Source organism: Ischnura elegans, chromosome 1 (genome assembly GCF_921293095.1).
Source record: "Ischnura elegans chromosome 1, ioIscEleg1.1, whole genome shotgun sequence".
NCBI lineage: Eukaryota > Metazoa > Arthropoda > Insecta > Odonata > Coenagrionidae > Ischnura > Ischnura elegans.
In genome coordinates this window covers 81,268,699-81,280,700 of record NC_060246.1, presented here as the reverse complement: position 1 = coordinate 81,280,700, position 12,002 = coordinate 81,268,699, and the positions used below count along the sequence as shown (strand labels likewise).

Genomic DNA, 12,002 nt, shown 5'->3' with positions numbered 1-12,002 from the left:
TTAATATAATTATGAAATTTTTCTATAAACCAGGCTTTATTTGTCAATTACTCCTTGTGCAGTAGACTCTCGTTATTACGAAGTTCTCTGGACCGAAAAACCGGAGGTTCGTAATAACGAAGTTCGTATGAACGTTTCTTTCAGGAATTGTCAAAAAAAAACAGTATGCAATAAACGCGTTTAACTATTTCGCGCCGAGCTCCTTCACGGTAAGTTGCTTTTGGCTCTACGAAGGGTTTGAGATTTTCTTTTTCGCCCCGTACAGAGTTTTTTTTCGGCTTGGGACTGACCAGGTAGTCACATCCTCCCCTTAATGACCTTTCCTAGCAGGGTCCCGGACCCTTTCCTCGGCAACTGAGCAAATATAATCCTCGACCCTTTTCCCCGAAGGCAGCCCATCCCGGCGTACTTTTGCGGTCAGTTAATTGTTGCCAGTGCAATTTGAATTTTTTAAATTGTTACTGTTGCATTAAATGTCAGTTCATCAATGTATTCCTTTCATTTTGCAATGCCTGTAGAACTTTTAAACGAAGTTCTACGGTTATTTTTAGGGTTTTCAGCAAAACGGCACTATATCATAGACCAACAAATACTTTAAAGGGAATGAAATCTGAGGTTGGTAAGAGGTTATTAAAAATAGTCGCTGTAATTTTGGCTAACGACAAAGAACTGAGAGAATCATATTTTATTACATTACGAGGGCTTTTTTTCATAGAAGTTTAATCGAATATTCTATCGAATTTCACCGCAAATGTACACTTAGAATGTAGCTAACAGAGTAACGTATATTTTTAGATGTAAATCATTACAATATCGCTCCTATAAACTTGCTAGTGAGTTATAAAAATAACAATTAAACATCTAACCTTAGCGTCTCCAAAAATTGTTCTAGGTGATGATCAACTCCGTTAATATGAACGCTAGAATTCCGTTTAAAATTTGGAACCAATCAGCAGAACATACAGAATGTAATTCCTCGCATTGATTTTCAATAAATGCAACATGAACGTTTTTAGTTATTTTAACTTATAAACAAATAAGTGACCATGAGCACCTTTCTTGAGTGGGTCACTAAGTGCCGGAATGGGCCGAGATAATCCCCACGCGGACAATAGGAAAGGGCCTCTCGCGCCGAGGGACCCGAATGGCGGTTGGGACCCACTTGGCATGCTTGACCGCGAAACCGTGAATACACGGCCTTTGGCCTTTTGCTTCGAAAAATTCAAGCCGTGAAAATCTGGTCTTCCTTCTTTAGCATCAGAAAATTCAGGCCGTGAAATCACACCCTGCGTAGGGAAGAGGTTAAATTACGCGAAAATATATATAAATAGGAATATTCATTTCAGTTACTTGACAGAAGAATGCGGCATGATGCTATCTAGGGTTGATATCTTCCCGAATACAGTTAGTCCGATATACGAACTAGATGCGTCCCAAGACCTTGTTCCTAAGTTGATAAACCTACAGTCCGGCCGCCGAGAGTTGTCCGATGATAGGAAGAATGGTCTAGGTTGGGGTAGGGAGCAAGGTTGCCAAGTACGAAAGGGAAACGCCTACGAAGGGTTCCGTGAAGGAAGGAGCCAGAAGGGATGACGAGCGTGAAGGACCCAGCGGAAGAATCACTTGGTTTGGTGATTCGAAGAAAGGGCTTGTTTGGGTGGATCAGGCTTATTTCAGTGCTCCTTATGCATTTGACGTTGTATGACTAGATGAGGGTGTGTTAGGTGCGTTTGGGGGACAGCGATTGGCTGTAAACCGTGCTGGCCCAGGGTTATCTGCCTCTCCTATTGTGCCGTCATTAGACAAATCTTGCCGGCCGGACTGTATGCAAGGAATCGAGGAGTGCGGTTATCCTGCGGAAAGCAACACTGCGGTACACGTATGCGCTAACTCTCGAAATTTGACAAATTTGAATGCTCGTACCCCTGAAAATTCGTAAATAGAAAGTGTGTAGGAATACTATACATCCAATTTACAAGCGGTTATGAGTGGGTCACTCTGATTCCACAGGAATGAAGCTTATTATATGATGTAGCGTATAAACTGAATAAAGAGCCATAACTGACGCTCTTGAGCACAGTACACGAGAAGAACTTAAACGTGGCGCGATTATTAAAACTTATCGTAGTGAATTTCCACCTAAATACCGTTGCTTATGTGTGGAACATAGTAATAAAGTTCATTTTGTAACCGCTGGGATCGGGACTGAGGTTCGTAATGTGTAAAAACAAAAATTTCGTAATAACGTTTCATTTACTATAGCTTGTATAGGCCTTTTCGTCGGGACCGACGATTTGCTTCGTAATTGCGAGGACTTTGTAATAACGTTGTTCGTATTAATGAGAGTCTACTGTATTGTCATTAACAGTGAAGATTGAGATCACTTGAAGGTCAGTGAAGGACTTTTTCTTTCTTTGTTCGATCTCATTCACTATAGCATTTACATTTTTCACTCTGAGATTAATTCTGCTATAGAGACACCAACTGACATGGGTACTCATGAGAATGAAAGGCATTTCCTGTTTTGGAACGTGACCTGAAGGGAAAAATGTTTTTCTTTCTGGGACGAGAATTTTGCAGAAGAACTTGATCTTGGATGCTATCATACCGAGGTAGTTTTATACCAAGAGTGGCATTTGAATTGACCTATGATTTTTTTGTTCATCTGAAAAAACTACTGGTAGAGTGTTACCTTGATGAGTTGAATAACCCATGTATTCCTTCTTCAGGGATCATAAATCCTTCTGAAAATTTGTTTTAAATTTTTGGATGCTATGATTTGGTTTTGTTTATGGTTTTGAATTTGGTTATGTTTGGTTGCTGTTTTAAAGGTGTGGCTGCAGCAATTACAAAATTAGATGTTTCTAAAAACATCTAAATATGTTACAATTACAGGAGGTTTTCATCCTTTTTAAATTAATATGTATTTCACTTTTGTTTTCTAATTGCTGACCATAAATTTTGATGTTTTTTTAAAGGTGTCCAGAGTTATCAGCAGCCTCTATATGTGAATATGAATGAGTTGGCAAGTATGGCGGCAAAGAAAGCACAGGCCAAAGCTAATGCTTCCCCTCCACCTCCTCCACCATTCCCTTGTCATCAACAGCATTCAGTCCCTTCTCCTGGGTCAGCTCCATTGTCAACCAGAAATCTTCCTCCTCCTCCTCCGCCTCCGCATGCTCCTGGAGCTCTTGAGAGAGTAAGTGTCAATAAGCCTACTATCTTTAGTCACTATGAGGTGTTGGTGATATGCAATAAAACAAAGCAAAAAGTTCATCTCTATAAAATTAGGTTTTGTACTGGGTATACAGTCCAGGAATTTGCTGTTAAATTAATCACGGCCTCTCTCTTCGCTTCACATTTATCAATCCTGAAATTCTTGCTCCTATGCATAGAATGACGGGCTTTCTCTCCCTAAGAAATAGACATTCTGAATCATTAAAAACCTTAAGAAACTTAACGCGGTCGCGAAAGAGCGTAAATATAAGCTCAAGCGCCCGGCACACGTCAATGCCGAGCAGTAATTCCAGTGTCTCACCGTGACACAGTAATCAGCATTATAGGATAACTTGTAGCATGAAAAACTTAAGTGTTGGTTCTAACTCAACAATTTTGTAGACTTAAACATGGCCGCTGGCTGGGAACGGAAGGCCACTTTCAGACGAGACGACTTTCCGCCAGCTGCCGTTCAAGGCACAGCACATGGCGTGGCGAGCTTGTCGTCTCGTCTGAAAGCGGGCTCAATGTAGCACTGCCTGCATTTCACGCAGTTGACGGCACACCATTCTGCCAGTGATCACGGCAGCCATCAAAAGTGCCGTACCATCAACGCCGTGATTTGTTTAGTTTGAAGACATTCATAAAGACCTATTGTTATTTGAAACCACAAAGAGCTAGCTGTTGGGGGAAGGGTAGGTAGGAAATGAAAGGATAGGGGATGCTAATTATTAGGAGACGGATCTTTGGTGCTCCACTGAGCTTCAATGCAAAAATAAAATCATTTCAACACACCCTCGATTTAAGTTTCTTTGTATTTGATTGTGTTCAGTTATGCCTGCTTCTTTCCCGGCCTTTCTTGACCGATTGGCAACAGCTGTAATCAATACCAAGCGATTTTGTGGAACCTACCTTCCCTCGGCACCTAGGTGATGGCTATTAAGTGGGAGCCCTTGACATGAAAAATTTTGTTCAAATGTAAATTACACATTACTCTTGGTTATACCATAGCTAACCTTGTTTACTATGTTTGTTCACCTCACTTGTTTAGAAAAGTCATGATTGGTTGTGATTCGTGTTTGGACTGTTTCTTATCATGGCCATGGCTTTAAATATGAAATGAAGGGAAGGAATATTAAAATGCTGTAAATCTAGTGTTACTGTTCGCACAAGGGGAAGTGAATTTGGCTCAGGAGGATTTTATGTGAAAGACAAAGTATTACTGTGTAAATTTTGCAATAAAAGACTTGAATCTGTTAGACATAACACTTCGTTAATGCACATCAGTAGTGATACATGTTTCTCATCATGTACAGTGAGTCCTCGTTTAACGTCACTTACCGTTCCTGAAAAATGTGACGATAAACGAAATGACGTTAATCGAAGCATAATATCCCATAAGAAACAATGTAAAAAGTGAATATCGGCTCCTAGACCTTACAACTCCTGCGCGAAAAAAATGTTAGCATATCATATCTGGGGCATTTTTTACGGTGGGAATGCCAAAGTATCGCATAAATACGAGTTCCTGCCTTCATCGATAGCAATAGCAGCAGTGACGTAAATCCTTCTCCATTCTTGTATCTTCCCGCATTTGCTTTTCGGCTTCATTATGGTGGTCGCCCGGGCGAGCGTCGCCTGGGCATCATCATCGCTGAAACATCATCGCAGTTACAGGAACCAGAATTATTGAGAACTCGGCGTAAAAAGTGACGACAAAAACTCCAAGTTCTACACGGAAAAATGCCTTGAAATCAGTTTTTAGGTTCCTGAAAACCATTATGTCAAGTAAAACCTTGCGCACCTACGCAAGAATTCATTTTGCAGAAATTTTTGCTAAAACCGTAATCGCAATTAAGAATAAACACACCGTTTTACACTTTGCTTGGACTGACTGTATTACCGCCCACTAATTGAACAACCTGCAACGCCCGCCGCTTCACCTTTTTTTTCGCCCGAAATTTAAAAAACTTGACGTTATCGCGAAGCGCAGGTGCAATAAACGAATGACGGTCTCAACATTTTCGTGACGTTATCACGAAATGACGTTAAACGGGGTGACGTAGAACGAGGACTCACTGTAAACGTGGGAAAGAAAGGGGGCCTGCGGAATGATGGCTATCATTTGATCAGACAGTTACTCAGTCAAAGAAGATGAAGATGGAGAAAGAGGAGTTTGTTGATGCTACTACTGAACCATTTTTAAATTCTGGAATTAGTGTAGAGAAACTTAGTAATCCAAAAATTTGGGAAAGGCTCTCGAAGTACATACATGAAAGGTAGTGGGGATTTGCTGTCTGCTGATTGTATTCGCCAAGAATACATCCTGATTATAGGGAAGGAGAAGTAGGAAGACCTTAAATATTGTGTTGTTGGCCTAAATTCGTACAATGAAACTGATAACAAATTTCAGTACTGTTTGGTCAATTTTAACTCTAGTCTTCCTCACAAAGACAATCCCAGGTGAAGTGTTCACAGTGCGCCTTTTCTTGCTCACTCTATGATATTAATGCTTGAACCATTGAATATATACTATGAATACCTTGAACCAATATAACTTGAGCCATTTCCTTCATTCGGTTTTATCAGAATTTTTTTCCAGTTGAAATTGTATTAAATGTTATGTAAAATGCATAAAAAAGTATAGGCAGTCATGAAATGTTTACCAAAAATAATAAAACACCTAGAAATGTGCAAAAATTGTAACATTATGATAACACCGCCAAGATTTTCTTTAGCACTGAAATCATATAGTTTAAAAACGAATTTTAGCCAAAACTAAAACCACTTTCAAGGACATTTTACTATGAGATTTTGAGGAAAAGTAATTTTAATTATTTTCCTTTAAAAAATACTGTAGGATGAGTTTTGCAATAATAATAATAATAAAACAGCTGAACAAGGGGTACAGTGGAACCTTTATCTATAGTTCCCACTTTTATTTGCCAATCCTGGGCCAAATTAAGTTCCATGCGGACAATGTAATTTATTCTTCCATCTATTGTTCCCCAAAGTATCATTTTCCTGCGTTGATCGTTTGCAAATCATGTTGCTGCTGTATTATTTTCCTGCATCCATCATTGGACAAAAATGAAACTGAGTATTATGTGTCATTTAAGGCAAAATATGACGGAGACATTCTAGCCAAACTCAATTTTCTCTCTGTAGAGCTTCATGGCAGTTGAATCAGCATTTTTTTCCGAATACTGATTTTCATGTCTGTTTTTCCTTCCTGCATGTAGCGAAAGTTTTTCAGCTCTAGCCACGTTGCACACATAGCTAGATTAGTTTATGACCATTGCGAGTTGATGCAAAATTGCAATGCAGTGCTGCATGTTGCCGAATAACTACACTTTTCGATGTACAGATAATTTGAGCTGTAATTAATGTTTATAATCAATATCATATTTTAAATTGTATATTTAAAGTGTGCAACACGATTATTGCAGAGATGCGTATTCATAAAATCTTCAAAATGATGCCTGATGACAATTTTAGCTTTTTTTCCTGGTGATAATGAATGCGAAGGACAATAAAATCGGTCGGTACATGAATTTGGGAAATACTAGCTAGGTTTGCACTATTTCACTGAGAATATAATTTTATTCTGTAGATTTCAGAAAAGCTAAAACATAAAAAGGTTCTTCGTAGTATTTACTTGCACCCGAACATAAAAATTCCTGTGAACTTATCATAATCATCATGATCATGAAGTGATCATAATCGTGTATCTTGTGTAATTTGTTTTCAATGTGGTGCAGAAACCAATTTATTTTTTGCTACGGAGCTTAAATTAAAAACGTTAAAAAATTCTATTTTTGCAGTAGAACACAGGTTTTTTAAAGAATGTGAAAAGCTATAGATCACCTTAAAAATGAAAATTTCTATGGAGCTATCCATAACATTGCATCAACCGAAGGGGCTCATGAACCTATGCCACTCATTGGCTGTAGGTTTTAATGCCCAGATAATCTATTTGATTAGCCAGGGTATAGAAATGATGATCCATTAACCTGCCAAATCATAGCCAGAAATCGGAAGCATTTCTTCCTTATAAATGATCACTTTTGTTAAGAATTTTTTTTTTTTAATTTGTTAATATTGGCCAATGACAGTCAAAGACTGTGGCCATGTATTAATTATCCAGTTCACTGTGGTTAAAAACAATCCAAAATCAACATTTTAACCATGTGCTTTATTTTTAAATGTCCCTAGTGTGGATGACTTTAAGAATGAAATTCTTAATCTATGCATTTCATCATAGATAACTCAAGGCAATAATTCAATCCTATTTAGTATGAAATCACTTATGTCATTTTTATGATGTGAAGCTTCTAAAGCGATGGATTATTGAAATTATTTGTAAAAACTTAGAAGTATATTTATTGGTCAAAAACATTTGAAATGGTACTGATGGATTCTTTTTTTTTTCAGCACAACAGTAAGCGAGAGAATGAGTCCTGGGGCGACAGTCAAGGAATTTCAATGTCCAGAAGCAGCTGTGAAAGTTCTGGTGGTGTAATTTCCTCGCATGTATATTCTCCTCCAGAGGATCATTACTCCCGACCAATTCTACAGCCAAGTAGTACTTCTGCCTCGCAACAAATGAGCCATTCTCAGCATGAAGGTGAGAGACATTTTTTCCTAACTTGACTTTGTTTTAATCGCTTAACCCCCTTGTAAATGCCATGATGTTTTGCATGCACTGTTGTATAAAAATATTTTTCCCAACTTTAATCTAGTTTTCATATCATGCTTAAAAGTCTCTTCTCTATTTAAAAAAAATTATACTTTCCAAGATTTGAACTGGAGAGTTGAAACTATGAAATCTGATATTTTGTTACATCAAGGTTGATCAATATATGCCTCTTATTGCGGTCCTTGCATAAATGCATTTGGCTTGAATAATGTATTACCCATTGTATTTATATTTTTGTTAATAATCGTGTCATAGTCTCCAGTGGAACAGAAATATTCCTAATTTGTTATACATTGATATTGGAGACTCAAATAACAGATGGTAGCACTGCAGTCAGTGACATCAAACTGTCAAGGTGGCTCCCCAGACACTGATAAAATCAAAACAAAAAACAGCTCTTTCACTCAGAGAGAACTTATGCATTTATTACTGAAGCTATAATCCTTGAAAGTCAACTGTCTCTGGCTTTTATCTATACCCATATTCTCCCTTAAGTAAATACAGCTTATATTTCACCGGCTTAAGGTATAACTTAAGATATGGGAATGTTTTTTATGAGCCCATGTATTAAGAACCAGTTTGTTTGCATCTTTTTCGATGTTTTACTAAGTTTCCTAGCCAATTGATAAAATGGAGTGTTTGAGGACTCTTAATCATATTCTTCATGCATAATTTGATATATTTTCTTCTTTATGTAACCATAATTCATCATCACTATGGTTTTTGTGTACTTTTATGGTCGTAAGTTGTCTGCTGGACTGAATTGGGTTGCAGTGCCAATGTATTAGCATTTTTCTGTTTAGATAATTGACTGTAATCAAGTACAAAATTAGTGGAAAGGCATATTCGTCCACATTACAGTCTGGTTGGCTTCAGCATTCACTGTTTTTCCCATTCACAATTAAGTGGTATCTACCCTTTTGGAGTCTCCAATAGGGTTATACTTCTCTGGGTAATTCAGGATAAGTCCTCAAACCCTAGGTAGTGGAGTTGAGTTTTGCCGGGGTAGGTTGCCCCTACCCAAAGGTGTTTGTGTTTGTCCATTGTTGATGATTATTGAATTCACCTGTTGTAAGAGGCCTGTGTTGTTTTCGGGATGGTAAGGATAAACAAAGTAAATAAATATTCTCTGAAAATATTGTTGCTGAGAAAGATTTTTCTTTTACTCAGGGAGCACTACATCTGTCAATCGCGGAGGAACCCTTCTGAGGAGATCGTCCACTCAAGGTCCAAAGCCACCCCCACCCATCCGTCGAACGTCATCAATTTCTAGCACAGGTGGAGTGGCAGGAGGGCTAGCGCAGCTACGATCGATGTGTTCTCCTCCAGTTCCCCAGCACTATAATCTTGGTGGCGATGAAGCTACAAGTTCGGCTCCTCCCTCTCCTCTTCCCCCTCCACCTCCGCCACTCACAAGGGATTCATTTGGAGGAGAATCTCGTGGTAGCCTTGAAAACCTTCCACCTCCTCCTGCCTTCCTTCTGGACAGTTCAGATACCTTTTCTCATTGTTCTCCCAAGTCCACTAGAAGTGATTCAGAGACTCAGAAAGAAATTGATGGACTATGTGCTAGCATTAGTGGCCCCTCTGTTCCTATTAATACCTCAGTTAGTGTTGCGAATGCAGTGCGTACCCTAACTGAATTAAACCATCAGCCTGCCAGTCCAGGATCATTAAGACGGGCAGCTCTAATAGGAGCACATCCTAATAGCAAACCAGAGAAGGACAATACAGCTAAAAGTGGCTCACCAACCCGGGCCAACCTAATCCAGGTAACTAATTAGTTTTTATTATCTCCGCTTGTTTATCCTTCTCTAACTATGAACTGTGTTTCCAAAAGTAATAAAATGAAACTGATGACGTGAACATGTAACCATGTTACGAAACCCTGGTTGTGCTTTTTAAATGAACCTTAAAAAGTTTATTCTTTCATTTTCCATGATATTGATGTGTTTATGGTAGATGTTATGTAAAATTTGGGAAATTATTTGGGGCTATTGAGATCACCAAAATACAAAATAACATGAACCAAGAGTAAAGGTATTATCTCCACCAATCGTGGAGGAGGGTGCTCAGAGAGGCAAGCTACTAGTGATCAGATGAATGAATAATCCGATGAAGGAGAACAATATAAGACCAAGAGAAACGCAGAGCAGTTCCTTCGACCTGAAGATGCCTGGAGGATCACTGGCAAAACTGTTGTCCATGGCGATACTGGACAAAGCGCAACCAAAAAATTGGAAAAATCATCATTCACTCTGTTGAAACTTGAGAAGCAATAGTGCTTCCCATTTACATGGCCGTTAAAATTTTGCACCTTTTCAGTGCATACTTTAAGTCTATGATTGGCTCCTTGGACTTGGACAATAAACTAAGGCTATTAACTTTAATTTACAACCATTTCGTCAACTTTTCCATACAACCTTATTGGATATGAGGACAGTGGAGGTATTGGAATGGGTCAATGAAGAAATGACATGGAAAATGGAGCACAGAAGAATTGGAAGAAAGCAGTTGCAGGGCTAGGTAGTAGGAGGTTTAGAAAATTAAGTATTAGACCGTAGTGGGAAAATAATGGGGCTGGAGAATGTTGGTGGAAAGGAGAAAGGAAAAATGTAAGGGCTGCTTGGGAAGGGAGAGGTGGGTGGGCCGATATCTTCGGTGTAATTTTTATCAGAAGTAAAAGAGGGCAAGTGATTTTTTTAAATTAAAGGTAAAGAAAAGCAGTTGGAGACAATAGAATTAAATGGGTTCATAATGGGTGAAAATATTTTGTTATCAATTTGTAAGGCATTGTGAATAGATTAGCCAAATTGAGCATGAAGGATGGAGGCTCAGATGGTGATTTCGTGGCAATGGAAAGAAAGACTTCTGCTTACTAAGGTACAGATAGATGGGAGAGTAGATTACTTCTTTTTGGGTTCTCTCCAAAAACCGTGGTTTGCTTGTGGTTTTTTGGCTTTCTGTTTCAATACTAAGTTATGCATGCATGTAATTAACACATTTTTCAGAATTTTTCGTGATATCTTTGATGTATTTTAGTATGACAGAGCAGCAAATCACAACACATTCTTTGGAACTTTCTTCTTAAACTATCTCTTATAAGTGTTAATGGATTGTCTTGGTCCAAAACTCTTTGAAAGTTTTTTAAGAGAGTCTCATTCCATCATTTCCAACTCATTCACAATTTTTTGCTGCAGGTGAAAAAAACTCGCATTGCAATTTAATAAATAGTTGCTCTAACAGACCTAGTGCAACTTAATAGAGCTACTTACATAAAATTAGTGTCTTTTTAGACCCTCTGAGGACAGTGGCTTTGACTCTTTTTGTTTTTAGGCCCTTAGTGCTAAGTTAGGTGGTGGTGTACCTGGAAGCGGATTGGGACCTGCATGGGGAGGAACATCACCCAGGAGGAGACACTCTGAGGACCTATGTAATCTTAGGGCTGGATCTGTCAACACTATGCCACACCCAAGAGACCGAGGGGGTACAAGTCATGGGAAAGGGTCTGCTTTGAGCAGTTCACCAAGTCGGGGACAGGAAGATTTTTCTATGAGGGGGAAGCACTCCCCTAGCATACAGGCTGAACCCTTAAATTCAAGGTTAACTCCACAGCAAATAGCGCAAAAGGTGGCTCAGCAAGCAGCACAACGGGCTGCTGCTGTTGCAGCACACAAGGCCGGGGCAGATGAATATGTCAGCCATCAGGTATGAGAGATAATTGCCTGTAATTTTGATGTTAACACGTCGACCGCTGCGCAAGACATAGTGACTGGCAATGAAACTTCCCACCTCGCCATGTTGGTCGTACATGAGACCGACCACAAATCGACTTAATCCCAGGGTATTTCTTACGCCAATGGTTACTGGGAGAGATTGTTTTGGCGTGGACCATGACTGAAGTGGTCATTATGACTGAATCACCTCATATTGGATTGAAATTAATTTTAGATTCATTGTAATGATATCTCTACGTGACGTGAATCAGTATTATGTAACGGATGAAAAAAAAACACCGATGGCATCACAGGATATATGTGCCAAAACACCATGGCGGTCAACGTGTTAATGGTGGATGTACTTCCAT

At 39.0% G+C, this 12,002-nt stretch overlaps 1 protein-coding gene across 4 annotated transcripts in view; it reads left to right on the top strand.

Moving 5' to 3' along the window:
* Window positions 1-12,002, top strand: part of LOC124164336 (protein MTSS 1) — a 59,869-nt gene that overhangs the window by 44,512 nt on the left and 3,355 nt on the right. For 3 of the 4 annotated variants that reach the window (XM_046541631.1, XM_046541624.1, XM_046541616.1), the window contains 4 exons: window positions 2,979-3,199; window positions 7,651-7,843; window positions 9,086-9,687; window positions 11,252-11,623. In XM_046541631.1, the coding sequence (XP_046397587.1) occupies window positions 2,979-3,199; window positions 7,651-7,843; window positions 9,086-9,687; window positions 11,252-11,623 (1,388 nt within the window). The remainder of the gene's footprint in view (window positions 1-2,978; window positions 3,200-7,650; window positions 7,844-9,085; window positions 9,688-11,251; window positions 11,624-12,002) is intronic. The other variant, XM_046541640.1, reaches the window with a different exon arrangement.